The following is a 24,271-nucleotide window of genomic DNA, read 5'->3' as shown; positions in this document are numbered from 1 at the left end:
CGTTCTTCTACGTGCTGTAAAGCTACGACACAGGACCCATGGCTTAAAGTCCCTCCCGGAGGACTTGTTCCCTGAATTTTTCCGCCCTTAAAAATTCGACGACCTCCGCTGGGTATTTGAACCCGCGTGCTACGAGTCATGAGGTGGGAACGTTACCTCTAGACTACGGAGGCCGCTTAATTCTACAATTAACTCACATTCAAGAATATGGTACACGGTTTTTAAGCACAACACACGCGGAGTAAAAAAAAACTACCTTCCACCATCATGCCAGGGTTGGCACCGGTTGGCACTGCGGGAATAACAGTGCCCTCTCTCCCTTGCAGCCTTGCGTGCAGCTTCCTATGTGCGCATGCGCACAACAGACAGTGGTCAACAAACACCTCGCCGCTGGAACTGTGAAGCGCACAGTTCCATACAAAGCTTTGGCTACTGACGTTAAGCTTAAGGATTATATATTGTATTGTACAAGTATAAAGAAAGAATTAAAGAAAAAAGGACTCATTATATAAATGTTATTGATAATATCAAGTGGAAATTGGGAGTGCTGCAGTTCCGCAGTGCGTATACACGGGCCGCCCCTGATCGGGCATGTTTTTGAGGTTCCATCTTGGGGGAGGGGGGGTTTCCGGCAAAATCGAATAAATTATGTTGATTGACAAAGACTTGCAAAATAGTGATGCAAAGGAACTGTAATAGTATGGTACAATAGGCCAGAAGTGGCAGCAGTACAAGGGACTTAGTCCCACCCCACTAGCAATAAAAAATAATAGTTGTAATAGTAGTCGAAAAGGTGCCAGTCCGACACTGATATGGAAAGTCACAGTGACGAAGATGCCTTTTACCTACAAAGTAATACTGGCTCAGTGGGTTTATACCTATTCCGAGACACAAAATAATATAAAAAGAAATATATGACAGTCTGACACTAACTTTTTAAGTGAAGAAGAAATATTACACAATCCGACACTGACTTCCTAACTGATAATTCGCCGCTGAAAACCAATCCTTGAATACCTCACACTTCCTTGAAAGCTCTGGAAGCACTTATCTGCAAGCACCGACGAATATTTCCTCTTCAGTTCTCAGAACAATGCCAGGCTATATTTGGCTGACCAGGTCATAAACAGTCATATATAAACATAAATAGTTCGGAAACCAGGACCGAGATAAACGATTTCTTTGTTCAGAGCTAAGGAATGAACCACTGACATGACCTCACATAGGTTTGTTTTGGTTTCAAACCCAAGGTCAAACTGTCAGCACTCCCAAAGGCTGCAGGTGTCCTGCGTCACATATATGTGCCATTTGGCCAACTCCGGTTGCTGTTTGCATCACATATATGTGTCATTCGGACGTTAAAGGTTAACAAGCACAGACTGAACATTGTCTTGCATGTGACACTAAATAACTAACAAACTATGTGTATATAAAGGAATCTACTTTAAAAAACCATTACTTACCAGTCAGTTTGTCCGCATTTACAAGCCTTGAAGGTATGTTACTGTTCTCATGTAACCCAACCATTAGACCCAGTTTACAAAGTTAATAGAAAGTCCGTCGAGTGTAACAATTTGTAGGTCACTTCTTTATCACTTCTGCCTTACATGTTTCGGTTTGACACAACCATCATCAGAGGCACTTACTACAATTATGAAAACACTGTCGTTGTTTATGATGTTCACAGTTATGTTTGTTGTGTGGACGCTGCTACAATATGTTGACGTGTAAAAGCACAACACTTGCTAGGATAGTTGAGTACACTATCAATTCTCACAATTCAAAAAAAAAAACCCAGTTTACATCTTTATGACCTATTTCTCTTTAACATCAATCTTTTACAAGGTGGTTCATATATGACCACGGGCCGTACCATAGCTCAAGCTGTTAGTTGCTGGCCTTACTGCTCTGCTATACGTGGTAGAGTGATTAAGTTCATGGAATGTGGTTTTATCGCATCATATTACAAGGTATTCACTTACGCAGATCCACATCGGTCCTCAAAATAGTTGCCATTGGCCGCTATGCAAGTCTGCCAATGTTGATATAGCTGTCGAAAACATTGCTGAAACATATTGGCAGTAAATTCCTGTATGACGCTTTGCGGCCATTCCACAACCTTAATGACTGTGGTAGTATATCCAGTATAACATCTTTGGTTTCAATTCCCTCGTCTTCTCAAACATGATCCAGAACGCTTTGTAGGTCTTGTATGCCACCTTGTCCAGCTGCTTCTTCCAGGGTAGCCAATTGCCTGAAGTTAGTCCGTTGTACTTTACTTCAGCAGACAGCTGAATGGTTTTACTTAATAGAGTTGTTTCCTTAAGTTCCCATATACATGGTGCAATCCAAAAGTTTCCGAAATATATTAATAAAAACTATTACATCTTACCTAGGTCTTATTCTGCACCATCACCTTCAAAGAAGTCCCCTTGGGAGTGCATACACCGATCCCAGCGTTTCTGCCACTTTTCAAATGCATCCTGGAAGTCTTTCTTTGTTAGGGTGTTTAGTACCGTCTGCGTTTCCACTTGAATTTCCTCAACTGTATAAAATCTTTGCCCCTTCAACTTGATTTTCATCTTGGGGAAGAGAAAGAAGTTGCATTTAGCTAAGTCTGGTGAGTACGGTGGGTGGGGAACAACTGCCATCTTGTTTTTAGCCAAAAATTCCTGCACAGTGTAAGCCGTATGCGGTCGTGCGTTGTCATGGTGGAGCACCCAGTCATCCGTGCGCCACTTCTCTGGACGTTTTCTCCTCATGTTCTCCCTGAAATGCCTTAGGACATCGCGATAGAACTCTTTATTGTCTGTCTGACCAGGAGGGACGAACTCCTTATGAACAATCCCGTCAATATAAGAAAAACAGATCAACATTGACATAATGTTGCTCTTGACTTGTCGAGCTTTTTTTGACCGAGGTGAAGAAAGGCTCTTCCATTGCAACGATTGCTGCTTGCTTTCAGGGTTGTAGCCATAAACCGAACTTTAGTCACCAGTGACAACCTTCGAAAGAAAGTTTGGATCCTCTTGAAGCTCCTATTGAAGTTCCCTGCAGACTTCCAAGCGATGCTGCTTCTGTTCATTTTGCAGCGGTCGTGGCACAAACTTTGCCGCAATCCTCCTCACGTTCTGTTCCTCTGGCAAAATTCGTTGACGTGTACCATAACTTAGTCCCAAGGTGTTACAGAGGTCTTGGATGGTCAGTCTATGATCTTGCAGAATCAGATCCCTAACTTTCGCGACATTTTCTGGTGTTTTGCCCGTTGACGGCCGTCCCGAACGATCATCATCATCAGTCGATGTTCGGTTGTTTTTGAAACGCTTATATCATTCGTAAGTTTATGTCTGGCCTAAACTGTTGTCACCAAACGCTTGCTTCAACATTTGGTGCGTTTCTGCAGCGGTTTTCCCAAGTTTGAAACAAAACTTTATACAGACACACTGCTCTCTCAGGTCAGCCATTGCAAAACTGCAAACTCACGGAAACACAACAATGGAAATACGTTCACCAACAATAAACCCAACCACTCAACTCGACGCTGCTTTCCACACTGATTCAAGAAGGATGTGTGAGGAGACACCAAGCGGTATTTCGATGTACTCATAACCATTCGCGTGCAAAATTCAAATTTCAGAAACTTTTGGATTGCCCCACGTATCTTTCTTCCTGGTAAAAAGTACTATTAGCATTTTATTTCATAGACAGGCAGATATCTATTACCACCATTGGAATATGCCCAGAGGTGTTTGTAACACCTATGATACTGTCTGAAGAAATTTTCCATTAAGCAGGAATGCAGTGTCATCTGCACACTCTGTTGTAAAATAATACTCCCCATTGAGCCCCCAGAGAAGTTCACAGGCAACCAGACTCCACACCTTGTAGACAGCCCCAAGCTGTGGACACTCCCAGGGTTTCTTCTTTTAATGGGGTTATTATAGTAAGTTACTTGTAACTTGGTGTAAATCCACCCACAAATACTGGGCTCAGCACTGTGTCTTACAGCACCCTGTGTTATTGCCTCCAGTGAGATTCTGGCATATCCCACCTCTGTGCCTTGGAACACCCCCAAGGCTGTTTCCCTGTGTTCATATTACCATATTGAGAAGTGCAGTTCCAGTGGATTTACTACTTTGGTTGGCAGATTGTTTTGTTGCAGAGGATACTCCATAAGTATATGTTGTGTCTTACCATTGAAATACTAATAGAAAATGACACCTGTTCTAAATTCTTGGATCATATTTGTTACTACTACCACTAGATATTTTGAATAATTGAAACTGCTTACGTGCACACATCAGCCTTTTGTTTTCTCATCCCCAGCTCATCACTTGCATGTACACCATGTAGCAGTTCACTTCTGAGATATAACAGTTCTCCCACCCTCATATTAGATCTTGTTGGGTGGACTCACTTTGAAATGAATAATTACAATTGCACAGAAATCGGTTTGCCTACTAAGATATCAGAATACAATAATAATAATAAAATCATCAACTTCTTCCTGTGACGAAGTCATGTAGGTATGATGCGGGTTTGCATTGTTGTGTTGACCTCCTAAGTTGAACATCCTCCTCAGGTTGGGCTGCTGCGTTTTGGACGTCTTCATATACTGGTTGAGCTGGGACATCTTGATTATTCCAGCCATCTGGTTGCTGGAGATTGGCTTCAAAATTCGGTAGGCCTATCGAGGGAGGTTGAACAGCCACTTGGTGATGGGTTGGATCATCATTCTCCTTTGATTTCATACTTGGTGCAAATGGGGGCACACAGTAGCGTACTTGGTTGAGGCACTATGCTACAAGCCAGAAGGTCGCGGGTTCAAGTCCAGATGAGGTTACTGGATGTTTTTCAATTGACCTAATCCTTCCAGCCACACTATGGCCCTGGGGTTGACTCAGCCTCTAACAGAAATGAGTACCAGGAATCTTCCTGAAATATTTTGGGGGGTAAAGGGCGGCTGGCGCCGCGTAAGGCTGACATCCTTGCTGCCTTCTGTGAGCCAATTGTCTAGAAAATGTGGGAACCTCAACATCTCACAACCCTATGGGCCTCCATGGCCTCTAACAGGGATACCTTTACTTACTTTTCTTGGTGCAAATGAGACAAATCTTTTCGGAATTTCCATTTTCCTGAGCTGGTTAACATGTATTTTGAATATATAACCATCATCTACTTTCACTTGATAGTGGAGTTTCAGAAGTTTTTGGAAAATTGTACCCAGCTTCCATACTGCTTGATTTTTGATTTAGCATCAAGTTTGCACCCTCTCTCCCATGATTAATTGTCTGGACTTGACTGCATGGTCAGTGTTCTGAATGTGCTTCCTCGGTTGAATAGCATCAAGTTGAATACAGATGTTACATTGCAGGTACATTTCAGCTGGAGTTTTGTTGTTAGTCAGTGGGGTTGCTTGCTATCAAAAAAGAATTCCCGCACTTTAGCATGCATTGAAAATGGTTCATTTGCTATTGCTTTCATCCAAGTTTTTAGTGTCTGTACATTGCGCTCAAGAAGTCCATTTGTAGCTGGGTGACCTGGTGCGATAAACTTTTGGAAAATCCTTTTTTGTCCACAGTACGATTTGAACTGGTCACTGGCAAAAATTGTTGCATTATCTGACACCATGACATATTGATAGCCATGGACTGCAAAGTTATCGGATAACATCTCAATGGTAGTAGCCGATGTTGGAGGATTGTAACATATTTTGATCTCAGCCCGTGTTTATTTTTGTCAACAACTGTCAAGAAGAAATGATCCTGCATAGTCGATGTGTCTGCAGTCCCAATTCCCCTTGGGCTCATCCCATGGATGTAGTAGCACCTTCACAGGATCGGGCTTTACCCCAGCCCATGGTTAGCAAGTTTTTGTCAATTGCTCAATGTCTCTGTTGATTCCTTTCCGGTAGACATATTGGCATGCAAGTTGTTTCATCTTTGTAATGCCAATGTGAGCCCAATGTAATTTGCCTAAAACTGGTTTCAGAAGTATTTTTGGGATTATAAACTGCTGTCCCTTAAACAGGATACATGCTTCTAGGGTATACTCATAGGAGAGCTCTGGGTTTTCTTGTATTTCCAGTTTGGTCTTTGGTAACTGTTCATCTGAGTCTGTTGCCTTCCTGATTGCATAAGCATTTAGCCATTCAGTAGAGATTGACAAGTCACCAGAAATCATGAGTAGTAGTAAGCGACCATCCCGAGAAATCAGTGTTTCCACATCAGAAAGTCTTGGCATGTCAATTATTGCTCTGATTTTCTCTGGGCTCTTAGAACTTTTATTAAATTCTATGATGTGTCCCAAGTATTCAATTCACTCTCAGAAGAAGGAGCACTTTTTCCAGTTCAAGTGAAGGTCATATTTTTTCAACCTTTGGAGACACAATTCAAGGTTTTTCTGACATTCATTTGTTGCACCATGAATTATGATGATGATGATGATGATGGTGGTGGTGGTGGTAATGATAATAATAATAGTCTGATCGATAATGCAGTTAAACTCACCTGGAGCCGTTTTGATACCAAATGATAACTGGTTCATACTATAGGTTCCCCGATATGTAGTTGCTGTTTGAATTTGATTGCTCTCTTCTTGAACTAGGTCATGAAGATATGTTTATATAAATCTAGGCCATGCCACAGCATAAGCGGTTAGCCGCTGGCTTCCCACCGCACTGACTCAGGTTCGATCCTGGGTTTGGGCAAGTGGGATTTGTGGTGGACAAAGTGGCGCTGGGGCGGGTTTTCTCCGAGTACTTTGGTTTCCCCTGCCAATCTTCATTTCACCAAATTCTCCATCATCATAATCATCCAGGGCAGGTAAATAGGCCAATTAGTGGCCGCTGTGCCAAGTGGACCCAGTTGGATTCCCCCCGCCACTAAGCGGATTTAAAAAAAAAAATTATATAACTCTAGGTGACAGGAGTATTTTGAGTTTCTGAGACTATTAACACTTCGCGGACCGGTGATTTAAATATTTAAATCACCCTGGGGACCGGCATTTTTAAACATACTACCCTAACTTGTGCACTGTTCACTTTAAAAATTAATATAAAATCTCCTAATTAATTTTTTGAACTAAAATTTTTGGAGAACACTTACCAATGCTCCTAGAAGTGCTTGAGGGTATGATATTTTTGGAAACTTTCCCCTTTGTGAAGTGGCATTACACAGAACTTGCAAATGTAGACATACTCCTTTTTTTCTGAACTGTGCAAACACGGCATTGCCTAAAAGTATTCTTCCCCTTGGAATGTTCACTCTTCACAATTTTCATGAGGGTATTTTTCCGCATATCACGCAAGAGTCGCCCTGGGGGGTCCACATGAGGCCTTCGTGGAGTGGGAGTTGATGGGCCCGGTCGTACTAAGTCTTTGTGTGACCCTGGTTCTGCCGCCACCATCTGGACTGTAGCCCAGGCCTTTGCCACATTCATCAGAAATACTTTGTATTTCAATTTTGAATCAGGGTTTAGATTTTTTTAGATTTTTTTCTGTCCCCGCAATGTTACTACGCGCAATGTTATTACCCACATTATCGTTAGAGCTACTGTCACTTTTACTGTCTGTGGCCACAATTCTTTGTTGTCCTCCATCACTGTCACTGTCTGAATGACAATCCATTACTACGCATCTCACAAGGCAGGTCAGCTAGGTCATCGTAGGTGAATTTGTCCTTGATCCATTCTCCCCACTAGCTACTGGCTGATACACACAGCTTGAAGAAGGCAAAGCATTTCCCTTTATAGTCAGTTAAGTAAACAGAGAGGTCAAGTTACTGACTGCTAACTAAACATTCCAGAGTCTTATCACGCATCTGCAGGCGGTTGCGTGCAATGTAGGTGGCGCCAGAGCGATGTATAGTGTGTTGCAACTTATCGTGTTCTAAAAACCTGTTAACACGTGAACGGTCTGCCATGTTTAAAAGCGAAAAACCTTTTAAAGGGTGTGCGGTCCGCCAAGTGTTAAGGATATCATCAATCTGTCGAATTGGATAATTTGCAAATTATAAATCACTCCGTCCAATGTGACCTGTAAGTTTTTTACTACATAAAAACTGGATAATTTGCATTGACTAGCCTCTCATTGACACCAATTTTATAGTCAACACATAATCGAATGTTTCCATCTGGCTTTGGTATCACAATGAATGATGATCCCCAATTGCTCGTAACAACTTTTGAAATAATTCCCTGAGACTTGAGCATATCCAATCCTGTATTGACTTTATCACGGAGGGCATATGGCACTTCTTCTTGCTCATTGTAGAAGACTCGTTTAGCTAATGACACTTTGACTTCTGAAATAAAACCATCTCTTCAAAAAATTTCTGGATATCTGGAGATTATATCGTTGATGCAGTCTACCTTATTCACTCCTGATGCTCTTGAATTTCCTAAGTGTTCAGAATGAATTTCTTGAAGGCTAATGCCGAGATGGCATATCCAGATTCATCCTAGCAGTGCATCATACTCCTCTGCAACAACATAGATCTATAACTGTCCCTCCTCTGATGGTCTCTAGTTGTTTTGGCCAAGTATTATCGGCTACTTAATGTAATTAGGGCCACCTTTGTTGCGATGATCCTCATCTCTCACTGCTGCTACCTCCACCACTGCGTGGCTACCTCTAGATCTCTTCTTGTTAACACTCTGGCCACCTTCCGCAAGTTAGTTGTGGAACGGGTAGGTTAATTTGCGAAGGCACAGAGTGAAATCTGGATGCCAGTAAGCATACTTGAGTAGCTTATGCCTGGAAGGATAACCAGGCAGGTGAGTATTTAGTCATTCCAGCTTTCTCAGGGAGAGATGGACTCTGTCTTAGGGCGTATCGGACCTCGCTCTGGTAGGATGGGGAGAAGACGGTGTTCACAAATTTCACGAACACTTCAGCTACCCCACTACTTTTAATTATTTCTTTATTATGCTTGTGACCTTGACAATGTTTTAGGAAATTGGTGCCGCTGAGACACCGTTTCGCGTCCGTATCACTCAGAATCTCGGGACGACTCTTCTGGGGAATGGGCTCTCCCGAGGTAGCAAACTCTCTTGAGTCCAAATTCCCAAAAGGAAGCTCCTCCCTGAAACGTGCCCTATTGGCCCAGCTCAGATTCTGGGAGTTCTCCAGAAATTTGCATCTACCAATAAAAATTACTCTAGTTCTTAATTACTTAACTGTCCCTTTGGCAGCTTGGTGATAAATTCCTCTTGGTAGCTTGGGTGTTCAGACTCCCTACTGTTTGAGTGATAGATAGCAATAACTGCCAAACCTTCCTTTTCTCAAAGTAGTATTGTTCTAGTTTGACAGTATTATTCAGGAAGTGTAGCAAATGCTACATCCTGTCCGTCCATCAAGGATGAACCCATGTCACTCCTGAATGTAGCGTAGCGAATGTCACATCCTGTCCACTTCTTAACTCAAAATTGGGACTAAGTGCTTACCTTTCTTAATTATAACTTATACTTAAACTTTCTTAATTAAGTTAATTTATAATATATAACTTCTTTATTAAGACCGTCACAACAAAACTATATCAAGGTCAGTGCCTGGATTTGGCTCTGCTACATATTTCAGCTGTTAATAGCTATAATCAGGAAAATACATGGCTAATATATATACACCACTGAACTGCAGTATTAAAAAAAGTGGATACAATAATATTAATTATATTAAAATACTTGACATAAAAATACAATAAATTAAATTATATAAAACAAAAGTTATAGTATAAAACAAGAATATAATTCTTCGATCGATGCTTCAGATCATCGAGTCAGTTGTTGGTTTTTGTGAATTTGTTTCGTTCACATTGACAAATTAAGAGTATTCTATATTTAGTGTATAAAAACTGTTATTGTAGGCTCGTGATGTAGATATAGTAATATTAATGTTAATTCATATTTAGTCTGTGCCTCATCTTACAAAGTATTGTCTGTTCTATAGGGAATGTAAACAACGATGTTTGTTTACATTCCCTATAGAACGGACAATATGGTATTCTACATTTACTTTGACTTTCCCATCTGGCAGAAACATGTTTCCCACATATGAATGAAATGTAACCGTTGAGTTTTGAAGCTGAGCTGAGACATTAAACTTATGGAATTTTTCATCTGGGATTGAAGATGAAGCCAGCACCTGAGTTGACTTCGAACTTCTGTTCATGACTCTCAATGTTTAATGATACAAAATATTTATCACGGTCTTGTGATGTTGCTTCTTGGTTTTGAAAAGATATGTAATCTGATTCACCCCATAATAATCAAGAGCTTCTTTATTGCATACATACTTTCTCGACTCTGGTTTTGCAATCCAGTAATGATTGAATGTACACTTTCTTAATGTGTCCAGATCTCTTACAGACAATACACTTGAGTGAGTTGCGATCTGTGTTGCAGGCTTTCACAGTGTGATTATCTCGGCCACAGTGATGCAGAGATTTTTAATTGCAAGCTTATTGAAGTCGATTCTGGATTGTTTTTTTGAGCGTTGTTTAGGTTTGACCCTGGGTTGAGAGGTAGAACGATTCCTGTTCTGGGCATTGCCATCATTATGTCTGGTATTTTGATAATTGAAAACCTTGTTGCCTGACAAGGCATGCCTTGGCTTGAGTATAGCTAGTCTTCTCAGCTTCAGTATAAACATCACTCTTACCTGTCTCCACGCCTTAGAAATGTGCTGCTATGTCAGACAGGCATTGAATATAGAGCACAGATGGGGGACCGTGTGCTCCATGCCATGTTGCAGGAGTACAGACACAGTCTCCTCTGTTCTTGCTGATTTAAACGGTTTAAAAGTACTTATATGCCATTTAATTTTGGATTGATTTAGTATGCTCTCTTACACTCTGGACAGGTTCCAGTCTCGCCTGTTTGTTTTGCACCTCAGCACTTCTAGGTCTGGCTGCTCTCTCCCGTCATCTCATTAGCAATCATTCTTAGTCTTGAAAAGTGGACTCTATATAGCTCTTTCAGAAATTTTCATCCGATCTGGGTGTACTGATGATTAGCTAGTTTAATGGTGCTAGCTCTGTTAGTTTCCTATTTTTCCATAGCCTTCATTAATCTGGAAGCACCCCCTCCATGAGGATCTTTTGGCTTTCTTAATTTCTTTGTTGTAGCAGATGAGGGTCTTCTTATAGGTGTCCAAATCTCTTGTCCTTTTGACTGTGTTTTACATCCTTCTTGTTTTGACCTTCAGCTCACTTAAATCTTTATTCCACTAAGACACTCATTGGCAGGGGAGTGGTCCTGCCAGACATTCTAGTGACGACTAGATAATGGCTTGTTGCAGCTGGTCAGCAGCAAATATTTCATGACGTGGTCTCAAGATGTACCTTATTTGGGATCTCTTAAAGCGACTTTCATTATTGCTATGTTTCCTCTTTGGAAGCATGTGTGATTTGATAAGGAAGGTTTGATAGATAGATGCCAGTTACTTAAGCTTTTGTATTTCATTGTCTGTAGTCTCAAATCAATAACCTCCTTCCTATTTCAGCACAGAGATGAGCCATCTTTTGTATTAGTAGACACATGTGCAGCACAGTCTTCTTGTGCATTCACCCATGTCAGTATGGAATGAGGTTGCACGTGAAAATATCAGACTGTGAAGACAGAGGCGGAAAGTCTCTGAGACATGAGAAACACATTCTATATTAGTATGGCTGATTGTCCAAGAAGACATATCTGCATTCAGTCACTGTGGTAGCTTCAAATTGTGTGTAGGTGCAGATGTGTGTCTGTATGTAGAGGTTACCTTACAGGCAAGGTAGAATGCACCAAACTGCAGTTTCTTAAAACATGTAACCAAATTATGTAATTCTGTTGCAGAGGCTTTGAGTCTGAGACTGACACAGAGGAATTTGAGAAGGTGGGTCAGAGCCCAGTAGAGCTGACATTTGACTCCAAACCGTCAACAAGCAGTGTATGTGCCACAGGCCAGGTGACAGAGCAGGTACAACAGCCAGACAGGGTGCCGTCGGTCCTCGGCACGCTGGAGGTTGGTGTCTGTGGCAGCGGAGCTGACTCTTCCTCTCCCCCTTCCTCATCCCCCATGCTTCCCCACCAACAGCCATCTCTGCTGCTGCAGTCCCATTCTGAATTTACCACTGCTGACTTTTACATTGATGAGTCGATGCCATCAAGCTACACGGAGAGTAACAGTGCAAGATGCTGCCTCCAGTCAGCACCAGATCTGATCCGCCAGCTGGAAGAGACAAATGTTCTTGTTACTCTTCTTCAGGTACAGAACACCAGGCCCCAGTTGCTCATTTGCAGCCAAGCAAGCAGTTTCTCTTTTAGCAACTTTCTCAGCTATGTTTGGTGGTTTTGAAAGTTGGGATTAACCACTGATCTTAATGGAAACTGGGATTAGTCACACTTTGTTGATGTTTTGAGGCTAACTTTAGGCTAATACAGACTTGAACAGTAACTCTCAGCTTCTGGAATTGGTTGTAGGAAGAGTTATTGCAAATGGAGAGGAATGATCATGGGAGGTTCAGCCTTATTGCTCAAGGCAAGCTTCCGACCTTACAGTTGCCTTCAGAAGATGTCATGTCTGTGATACTCATAGAGTACGTCTTGTACTACCATATCTCCTTACATCTCGCTTTCATCCCAGACTTATAACAATGAGTGGAAAAGTATTCCATTGTCAGTCTTTTAGTGCCTTCTTTGCTATTTTGCATATTTCATTGACTGTCATTTTAATTTACTGCAGATAAACTATATTACTGCAACGCTATTGCATTACAGATATTACACTGCACTGAATGATAAATTATTTTTTCTTTTATGTTATTAAACATTCAGTGTATCAAAAATGTTTTGAATAAATGTTTTAGATCTCACTGAGTTCTGTACCTTATGTTATATACCAGTACTTTGAATGATGAGCCGCTTTTATGAAAACTGATGAAGTTTGAACTTTACCTAAATCTTGCATTATATTGGACAGTGAACCAAAAGGAATTCATTGGATTGAGACCACATAAGTAGGTAGTATGCTCATAAAACATGCAACACAAATGGTCAAAAAAGAAGACATCTATGTGGAATGGTAGAATTAGGACAAAAATTGTAAAGAAGACTGAAGCATGCAAATGTGGTTCAAAATAGAAATTGTAGAAATAGAGAAAGGTAGAAAAGATTAGGAAGAGGAACTGTGGGGTCATGAAAGGGGGCAGAAAAAGAGTCTTGGAATACATTGAGGAAAACTTTGGGGAGGATTGCAGCGGAAATAAAAAAAGTTATGATGATGATGATGAAAAATAAATGTAAGTTACTGAAGGGTAATACAGTTTTTTAAAGGCAAAATTGCCCAGCTCTTACAGGTGCTTTGTTAGGCAGAACCTTAGCCATACTTTACTCAGAAAACAGTCTACATTCTCACTAATATGCCACACAGTCATGCTATTCTTAAAGAAAAGAAATAATTTACAAGAACTCATGATCACAGTAGATGCTTGAGTCTATCTTTTGGTGTTAAACAAATATGGATTCTCTTGAAAAGATGAATTTGAGTACACTGACCTTGAGAGATGCAATAGTTTCACAATGGATATGCTTAAGTTTATCCAGTGTGCGTGGGGATTATTTTGAATACACTTTGCTCTTAGGCTTCACTATAGATAAAAATGAGAGGGATTTAAGTCTGGAGACCTTGCAGGCCACAGTCTGTAACATATCAATCTGTCTTCTCACACCTCATTTAAAACATTAGTAGAATAATCACCAGCATCTGCTGTATCTTGCACCTTTGTGTTCCATAAAATGCTTGGAGATTCTTTAGAAGCTGAGCATCTGGCAGCTTCTCAGGAAGGGCTCAGCTCCTTGGAATTAGTTAGTGTACTGTAGCATCATCTTGCATGAAATAATCACATGTCCTTTCTTTTTCCGTAATGCCCTCAAAAAAGTGCCAGAGAAGTTTCTGGTCAAGCTTGTTATGCTTGATGGTTGTCTTATTCCCTAACAATTAATGTGAAGTGCAATGGTAAACACATCTCGTTTCCAGATACGGAAAACCTACTTTAAGGAACTACGAAATGCAGATCCTACATATTTGACCACTGTAACTAGAAGAGAAGAAGCAAGTGCTGCTGAACAAATATGAAAATATGTGTATGCTAGACCTCAGAATTGCCATTGCTGAAATGAAGAACTGCAGTGCCCCAGGAAATGATGAAGTGACAATAGACATGATGAAAGCAGCAGGACCAATAGGAATGCAGTGTCTGTATATACTGTATAGTGTATAGTTATTAGGAAGGTTTGACAAATGAATGATAAAGATGACAGGAAGAATGCAGTGATAATACCAGTATATAAGAAATGAGACAAGAAACTGCTGTAATTAGAAAGCAACTTTTCTCAGTTGCTGTTGCACAACTTTAAAGAATTTTAGGTAATAAAATTTGGGGGGGGGGGAGAGCAACGTTTACTGATGCACAACAAGCATTCTATTGGGAAAGATACACATTAAGTAGGACCTTTACAATAAGGCAGTTAATTGAGAAACATTGGGAATTTGATAAGGATATAGTAATTTTATTTATAGATTTTGAAAAAACATATGACAGCATAAAGAGAAAAAAGATAAGGTCAATTAAGAACACAAATCTTCTCCAAGTATAATTAGAATGATCAAGTTAAGGAGGACGAGGTGGGCAGGGCATGTAGCACGAATGGGGAAGACGAATGCATATAGGATATTGGTGGGGAAACCCAGAAGGAAAGAGATCACTGATAAGATCAAGGCATAGGTGGGTGGACAATATTAAAATGGATCTTAGAGAGATAGGATGGATGGTATGGATTGGATTGATCTGGCTTGGGTTAGGGACCAGTTGAGGGCTCGTGTGGACACGGTAATGAACCTTTGGTTTCCATAAAATGCTGGGAAATTCTTGAGTAGCTGCAGAATTTGCGGCTTCTCCAGAAGGGCTCGGCTCCATGAGTAAGTAAGTAAGTAAATCATATCAGAATAGCATACAGAGGAGGTAAACTGGCATACAGTGATGATACAGATTGTGTTGAAATAAAATTAGGATGATCAGGTTAACAGGGTAACAGACCAAGTGTATCTTTTGCCTAACTGATTCAGCTGAAAATCAGAAGTTCTGCACTTTTATTATTGAATGTTATTACATGTACAGCTGAGGCACGTGCAGCAGAAAGCATGTCACCACAGATCCTCAAATTTTTCCATCAGAATCCTCAACATGTGTCTGTTGAAACTTAGAATGTGGTATACAAATCATTGCACAGGTAGTACATGAGGTCAGAAATTAAAACAGTTACTTATATTCATATTTGTTAAACTAGAAATTGTGACTAAAAGTTAAAGTTAAAAATGGAATGTTTTGTTTTTTCTAAAATTATACTGTATAATCTGTGTATAATCTATACAGAGATATAAATTATGCATGTATACATGTGCATTTTAGCCAAAGCAGTGTTAGAGAACATTCACATCTGTGCATTATATTGAGCCTTCCATTTACACAGAAATGTAGAGTCATCATTCTTCAAAGACTTGCAGACCCTTTTTAGCAAATCATCTTTCATAAATCATTGCCTTAAATTCACTTACATAAATACAGTAATTATGTACCATGGGTAATAAGACTTGAACTATTATGAGTCATATCCGTATTCCTTCTAAATGTAATTTTAAGTGACAGGTGAATGCTAGTTTGGATAGATGGGTTCAAGTTTGTATATTCAGTTGAATGTTATGTAGATTGTAGGTATTGAGGTGAGTCTGTTCTTATTCACTTGTACGGTGTAGATCGTTGATCATAGTCCTGTAAATTGAACCACATCCAGTGGTAAGTATTGCATTCTAAACTTAACATGAAAAAGGAAGTGTCTTCTCTTTCTTTCACTACATAGTTTTCTGCCTTGAAATCTTATTGTTTTCTGTTAGTTTTTCTTTGTCTCCAAATTGGATTTGGTTTCTGTGTTTGTGCATCTGGCTGTGCTAAGTTCATGGTTCCACTCACAAGCTTTGGGCCTTGGTTGGTTGCAAGCCCCTGTCCTTTCCAGCCAGAGACCTCTACCCTCCATCTGACCCATTTGAATATTTCTTCTGTTCTCTTTATTTAGTGGAGTTCATCTGTAGTACAATTCTCAGTTGTTTTTACAGCTTTTGTTGTGGATCATTAAGAACCTTTAAGGTCAGATTTGTTTCTGTTATGAAACCAGACAAACACATTGATAACATGGGACATTCCAATTGCACAAGTTCCTTGTTCAGCATTGAAACATTACTTTCATCTTTATGATAGAGGCTGTTTTCTTTGTCATGTTTAAGGGATACTTATTTTAGTTTACCTTAGTCTCTTCTCCTGCTGTCACTCCTTCTGGCACTAGAAATGAAAAGTAGTATGACATGGAGATGATCATTGGCCAGTTCACTCTAGGTCACACTTCCTTGTAACCTGTTCCCTAAAATGTATTTCATATTATTCCATCCCTCTATAAATTTACTCAAAATGTGGTATAATTGTTTGGTGTCTAGCAAATAGACATTTTGACTTTTCAGGCCCTGCTCGTGACAAGTAGCATATTGCTCATTCTACCTGCATCTCATGACCAGAGATTTCTTTTAGTTTGTGACTGTGAATTCAATAATGATTGATTGGTGTCTTTCAGTTTTGTTTGTTATTGTATGCCAAAATTAACATGAAGACATACCAGGTATATGTTGAATTTATTACATAAATACATATCAGATATGTGTGAAATGTTTCATGCAGTCTTCACAGAGCAATATGTCAACCTCAGCAGGCAGGGCAGCTAAGAGGTTTGCTGATACAGTAATGTACGTTGTGCGTTCAAGTTCTAAGGTCTCCGATTTTTTTTCTCACACAATAATCATACAAAAAATTTGAAACTTCTGTCACTTTTCAACGTAATCTCCCTGCAGCCATACACATTTTTCACAACGTCGACGCCATGATTCCATGGCCGCTGTGAACGCTTCTGTAGGAGTCTGTTTTGACCACTGGAAAATTGCTGATGCAATAGCAGATTGAAAAACGGCATCCATGTCTCGTCCATTGTCACAGTTGATGAAAAGAAAGTCCCATTCATGCCTTCATCATTGCCATGCGTGCAGCCTTGTGGTCATCCGCCAAAATTCATGGAACCCACCTGGAGGACACTTTCCGCATTCGCAGTTCTTAATGCAGGATTTTGTACACAGATCCCACGGAAATGCCAACTCTGGGGGCGATGTTTTCCACACTCAATCGGCGACCCTCCAAAACAACTTTCTCAACTTGCTCGACCATGTTGTCAGACCGGCTGGTGCGAGGCCGAGATTGTTTTGGTTCGTTGTCACACGACGTTCGGCCTTCTTTGAACTGTCGCGCCCACGAACGCGCATTTTTCACATTCATGACACCATCACCACATGTCTCACTCAACTGGCGATGAATTTCAATGGGTGTCGCACCACACAAGTGGAGAAAACGAATGATTACTCGCTGTTCTTGTAACGAAAACGTCGCCATTTTAAGTATCAAAAACACTCCTCACACTCGCCGCTACCACTAGAGTTCTGCCATCTCTGTCACGCATTCACAAAGAGTGCACACGTATTTTAAACAAAACCGCATGTGTCTATCTGCTCCCAGTCCTGAGAAAAAAAATCGGAGACCTTAGAACTTGAATGCCCCTCATATCTGTAAGAGAAGGAAACTGTGCTAATCTGTTTTCATGTGATCCAAACAACTCTTAAGTGTTATAATTACAGTTTTCTGGGATGTGATGCTGTGTAGTAGTGTAATAGGTTCCAGTGTTCCCTGAAACATTGATGCATATCTGTCTTATCTACCATACTACATTGCAGAAGACCGTAATCTTAATACTCACTACTGTGTGATTTTAAAACCTCATCTTTTTAATGATTTACTTTCACTCCTTTCCAGTCATATTGAAATGTGGATAAAATATTACTTCAATAGAATTTAATCTGAGAATTATGTCTGTTTATGAATGATGACATCATGTTACATAGCCTGGTTTTCTACTATATGGGATCTTGGGTTCTCACAGTAGTGATTATGAAGAGTTTTATCTTCTGGGATATGATGCTGTGTAGTCCATTGAAGTCAGATAACGTTTTGGAGGAGCATATAAGCAGATGGAGGCAACATGTTTCTCCAAAATGTCGGCTGACTTTAAATGGAGAATAAAAGTACTGTATAAAGTTAAGCAACTGGTTAGCGGCCTCCGTAGTCTAGGGGTAATGTTCCCACCTCATGACTCAAGGTACGCGGGTTCAAACCTGGCAGAGGTCATGGAATTTTTAAGGGNTACCGGTGGGGTATGGCGACAGTAGAAATTAAAGGGGGACGCACAATGGACCAATAACTGGTCTAAGTGCATGGTGAAACCCACCCCCTCTAATAATAATAATAATAATAATAATAATAATAATAATAACAAATAATAATAAGCAACTGGTTGAGTGTTTGGTTCTGTAACATCAGTGAAACTACTGTAGTACATGGAATCAATCATGCTTTGAATCAAATTAATGTATTAATCAAAAAAATGTATTCTTATCTTTGTTTATCCCCTGTGGTCTCTTGCATTGTAGAATTTCTTCTGAAAGAATGGATCCTTCAACATATATTTGATATGACTCTTTGGATGGCTGATTAGCCTATTACAAAGCCTGTACCTACACAGGACAATATAATATATATAAACAAATGTAAGCAATACATTCATGTCCCAAGAGTGATAGAAACTCTCCTGATCACATAGTTTAATCTGACCAAGACCATGTGTTTTGTAGACTGGGTGGACATTGTGATTGGCTATAGCAAAAATAAAAATTAAATACCTGAAACCTATTACTCATAGCTTTAAACTGTAATTTAAAGAAAGTCCTGCAAGAATAATTATATGAGAGAAGATAATGGTTTCTCACAATTCATAGTTATGAATGATTTTGTTTACAGGTTGGTGTACTTGGAAGCACTGATAAATGTAAAGACACATTACTAAGTATTTGTGTGGGTGGTTTGCTGGTGTTTTCAGGAAAATCTGGGCAACACCCGGAGTGAAGTAGAGCAGCTGCGTGGGCAACTTAGCGCTTGCTGGCGCACTACAGCTCAGGTTGTGAGTGAGTTACGAACAGAGTTAGCTAGCATGCGGGCTCTCATCTGGCAGGAGCAGGTTGAATTTAATGGATTGCTGGCTCAGCTGTTGGCAGCATTGGGACAGCAATATGAATCTGCTGTGGAGGCTGAGAAGATGCTTAGGCAGGAACAGTTACAACGTCTCACTGTAGACCATGAACTGGAGATGGATTCCCTCAAGAAATATGTTAGGAGTGCAGCTGAGGCTAAGGACGAGGAGATCCGAATCCTGAAGCAGGTTTGGTGTGGAAACACATTGTCGTTCAGTTCTTTATTAAATAACTATGTGTCTGGTATTAAGCTGAAAGTTTTGACACTACTAGTACCAAAACCCTCCATTATACCTTATTCCTAGACAGTTCTATGCACTTCCTTTCGTTATAACCTATTTATCTTAGATTCAGTTTACTTTTGATCTTCCACATATTTGTTTCTGTCTTCCATGCAGTTTATACTTGAAGTTTTAAAATTCAGAATTTAATTTTTAATTTTTAAAACACTTAATTCTTTCAATTTTTACAACATGTTTCGTTCTATACAGCCATCATGAGATGCATTAAAATTGTTTTTGGTGAAACTGCTGCACTTTATACGCTGTTGTAACGCAAAATACAACATTTTGATCTTCCAGATGATCACTTTCATAGAAGTTTTACCACCAACATTTCCATATGCATTTCTTCCTGATTGCCATGTAAGCTATGTTTAACTTATAAGTTTGATAAATTCAGAATTGTAACAATGCTTAGTGGTGTATTTAAATTACAAAGTTCTTCATTATGCAGTCTCCTAAGTTGCCCACTAATTTCATTCCCATCAGATAAACCGTTTTACTTTATAACAGAATTTAACACCTAAATTTAGTTCCCTTGGTGTACATTTGTGACCAGATTCACTAGACTCTGTATTTTAAATATCAGAACCACTTTGTCAAACAAAAGTTTGCAGCTGAACCTCTTTAATGTCAGCAAAAGTGAAGATTGAAGAAAGGTTCAGATTAAGCTACTGTGCACTTCAACTACATTCTTTATCAAATATACAGTAAAGTTGACTGTTAATCTGCTGTTCCCTCAGTATTTCTGAACTGAGATGGAAACATTATGTGAATCTCAAGACTATGGACACTCATTTTATGTTTCCAGACCATCTTAATGAAAGAAGAAGACCTGGCATCTCTGCGAGCAAATATGGAGGAACAGCTGGAGGAGAAAGTTCAGTCCCGGCAAGAAGCATTACAGAAGCTAGAACTTGAACTTTCAGAGATGAGGCAACAGTGCAGTGTTGTACAGGAGCAGCTGGAAGGGGCAGAGACTGATAAGCAAAGAGCCCTCAAGGAGCTCTCTGATCGGCTAACTCACAGCTACAAGACAGAACTAGAGGGACTGCGATCTCGTTTTAGGCTCATGGCAACCACTTCTATGGAGCGCAGCCCCAGTGACAGCAGCCTTGAAAAGATTGAGGTGTGCCACACAATATGAAAATTGCTTGTCTTCACAGCTAATTGGTCAGTTGCTAACATTTGTCATGCTGTTAGAATATAGATGCCATTGTTAAGAAATTCATAGAATTAAGTATTTATGCTATAAGAGGTACGACATAATGGAAGACTGGAAAAAATTTCATGGCAAGGGATCTGTGAAGACTTTTATGTAACATTGTTTGAGTTTTTAATTCGGGAAGGATGAATAAGTGAGTGGGTTTGAGGGGTATGGCTGATGTGATTGAATGAAAGTAAAGTTACACACATTTTGCTGAACCCAATAATTAGAATAAAATTGAACTCTGTGAAACAGTATAATGGTCTGACCAAAGTGTATAAGGATGTAAGAGGAAGTAAGATAACAGTTTGGTTAAATCAAAATGGATGAGATGAATGTAATATATAGGATCATCGGAGGAAATTAAAAACAGATACAAAATTTTTATTTGAATGTTTGTTTGTTAAGATACAACTTGGGATATTTAGGCTTATTTTGGGAAGATAGTGCTACTGAAATAAGATGTGAAAATACGAACATAAGTGAACTGGCTGAAAATATGATCTTAGTGGCAGGCCTTTGTGAATACGGATATGAGACTTCAGCTGCCATAAAAGCAGGGAACTTATTGATCACGTGAGTAGCCATTGACTACAGTAGTTCACTGTACTGCAGAATTTGCGGGCCGAGAAGGCCCACCCCTTATACATTCATTCATTCATTCATTCATTCATTCAACTGTCGACTATTCAAGGACATCTTAAATTGTGGGAGTCAGTTATTTGGTTTGTTAGTTAATAATTTGGTTCATTACTTTTTTAGTTAGTGAACTGGTTAACCAGTGAGGTAATTGGTCATTTAGTTATATGAATCTATTGCTTACTCATCCTTCCACTAGTAAGTGACATACAAATTATGAATAATTTCTTATAAGAATCTATTAAAGGCTGAGTTCATAAGGAGTTAGCTTCTTAAGGCATTGTCAAAAATACATTACTTAGGAACAAGTGTTAAAGAGTGCTGCTAGGGCTTGCTCATGTAGTAGACCTAAGTATGAGCCATTTCTTAGTGCACTTATGGGTGTTAACAGAGGTCTGAACTGATTGAGTTGGTGAATCATGAGGCAATTGTGGCTCAGATTCGTAAGGATCTGGCAGCAGAACGGGAGGCAGCAGTGCGAAGAGCAGTGGAGAAGGAGAGAGCATGCTGGGAGGCCAGACTTGAGCAGGAACTCAAGCAGGCTCGTCTACGCTCTGAGGCAGAGAGACAGGTCAGTTTGGGGCTCCAGGGAAGGCACATATTAACACAAGTGCACATAGTGAAACATTGAATTGATATTGCAATACAAAACCATCCTGTAAGTTCTTATCAGCTTTTATTATGGCAAATTTAGCAAACTTATCACTCCAATTTATTTGGTTCACTTGCAGGCAGAATATTGAAGATACATAAGCTTCATAAATGGGAAACAGGCATTGAATTCACTAGTTGTAGTTGTTAAATTTTATGTCCTTGGGTTGTATTGTAGTACTTACATGCTACTGCAATGGTCACTAGGTGTGGTTCAATGAGGCAATGAGGCGTGTGGTGGAAGATAAGGAGCGGCAGCTGGAGATCCTGCGAATGCGTGAAGTCTCATTGGTTGAGGAGTGTCAGCGCCATCAGGAAACTATCCGGCAGCTGACAGACAGTAGAGAATCTGGCGCACAAGGGTACATATCTGTTGTATTTATGTAGATGTGACAATGTTAGGGTGCCATTAGTTTCACCATGCCTGTCCATTAGGCACATACAAAGGTGCACATCTGTTATATTTATGCAGATGTGACAATGTTAGGGTGCCACTAGTTTTACCATGCCTGTCCATTATCCACATGCCCTAAACTTTTGATTATCTGCATGCAAATTATCCATTTTGCAGATTAAATATGTGACTTCTAGAACCCCTTTAATTGTTAGTTATGATTTCCTGTAATGATTTAAGTGTTGCCTGCTGTGTATCACTGATGCATTACAGTAATTTGCAGTAGACTGAACATCATCTGACCCTGTCACAGCTTTCTGTATCATTGTACTATCAACTGGCAGATAAAGTGATCTGCAGATTCATTTGATTGTGGAATGGCAAGTTTGTTATGAGGAAAGTCTGAATCATGCTGGTGAGTGGTCTTCTTCGTGGATATTCCATTGGAGATTATATAATTGCCGTTCTCCTATGAAGAGGGTATATAGCTCCAGATACCAAGATGGGAGAGTGTCAAGCAGAGAGTGGAATGTGTTTTGTTTTTTTGTGGAAATGAAGATTCTTGCCACAGCACAGAGATATTTTTGTGCTCATTTCGAGAAGTGGTTTGCTCCTTCTTGAAAATGTGCCCACTGGCTTACTCTGCAATTTCAACAAGGCAGCTCACTTTTGAAGTGAGAGCATCCTCATGCTGCAAAAGTGCATATTGCCTAGAGCATTAATGCTTTTATGCCTCAACATGTTGCACATGCTTTATGCAGGATGGTTCAAAATTCTTTGATTATCCTTTGTTTTTATTTATCCACACTGCTTTTCTCACCATTATTGCAGATAATCAAACATTGACTATACAGTAATGTACCAATTAACCCTTTGACGTGGTCATTTAAATTCCGCGGCCGCGGCTCCTGCGGTAATATATTCAGCCGGCCATTTAAATTTTGCTCGAAAATTATTTATTCATCATTGTTCTTAAATTCTATGAGATAGGAACATGAAACTTTCACTAAAATGATCTTAAATTGTGGTTTTATAACCTTACCTTATAATATGGGCGCCCTGTATCTCGGCCATGGGTGCAGGTTGTTTAGTATTTGAGCAGTGAATGGTACGCCTTGAAGGATGAAACTTTCACTAAAATGATCTTAAAAGATGGTTTTATAACCTTGCCTTATAATATGAGCACCCGGTATCTCGGTGGTGGTTCAGAATTTGAGCGGAGTGTTACACGCATTGAAGCATTCTACTATAGACAGCGCTGACTCACATCACCATACCAGTACTGCGTATCTCTCATTTGGCTATTTTTTCCGTAAACAAAACATCTTCTGTGAGGCCCTGCCTTCTTCCCCGTGGGGGGAATATAAGAAGAAATGTCTCTCCGTGAGTCGTATCGCTACCCAGATTAGCTGCAGTAAATTCGACCTTCATGTTATCATAACAAGTGTTGNCAGATAAAGTCGTGTCTTATTTATACTCTGTTCTACTGACAACAGGCCAGCGAAAAATCTAACAATCTACAGCAAAACCATCAATTATTATGGGCGTTATAACATAGGTGTGCAGCTGAACGAAACATACACGTCGAACCCCCCCAGACGATTTAAATCCCTGACGAAACATACACGACGAACCACGGCAACGGGTTAAACTCCAATGGAACATTATGCAAAAATGTTCTCTTTCATAGACTGCCAGTCATATACAGTGCCCCTTTACAGGTATATTTCAAGTTTTGAATGCTGTTCAAGACATTTCATCTTCTCTGATGCAGTTTTCAGTACAGGTTTCTTTGAGAGAGTGAATTTTGGACTGTCGGCTGCTGAAAAATGCCTTGTGCTATGTGTCTGGTTAATTAGCAGTTTGTTTATTTGTCTGCAAGCCAAGAATAG

The 24,271-nt window shown here is 39.9% G+C and overlaps 1 protein-coding gene across 7 annotated transcripts in view; it reads left to right on the top strand.

Moving 5' to 3' along the window:
* Window positions 1-24,271, top strand: part of LOC111869264 (RB1-inducible coiled-coil protein 1) — an 87,537-nt gene that overhangs the window by 39,715 nt on the left and 23,551 nt on the right. For 6 of the 7 annotated variants that reach the window (XM_023860658.2, XM_023860657.2, XM_023860656.2 and 3 more), the window contains exons 12-16: window positions 11,833-12,001; window positions 19,057-19,395; window positions 20,300-20,617; window positions 21,726-21,905; window positions 22,193-22,347. In XM_023860658.2, coding sequence (XP_023716426.1) covers window positions 11,833-12,001; window positions 19,057-19,395; window positions 20,300-20,617; window positions 21,726-21,905; window positions 22,193-22,347 — 1,161 coding nt within the window. The remainder of the gene's footprint in view (window positions 1-11,832; window positions 12,002-19,056; window positions 19,396-20,299; window positions 20,618-21,725; window positions 21,906-22,192; window positions 22,348-24,271) is intronic. The other variant, XM_023860659.2, reaches the window with a different exon arrangement.

The sequence above is a fragment of the Cryptotermes secundus genome, unplaced genomic scaffold, assembly GCF_002891405.2.
Source record: "Cryptotermes secundus unplaced genomic scaffold, Csec_1.0 scaffold18, whole genome shotgun sequence".
Lineage (NCBI taxonomy): Eukaryota > Metazoa > Arthropoda > Insecta > Blattodea > Kalotermitidae > Cryptotermes > Cryptotermes secundus.
This window is presented reverse-complemented; position numbering and strand designations above follow the sequence as displayed.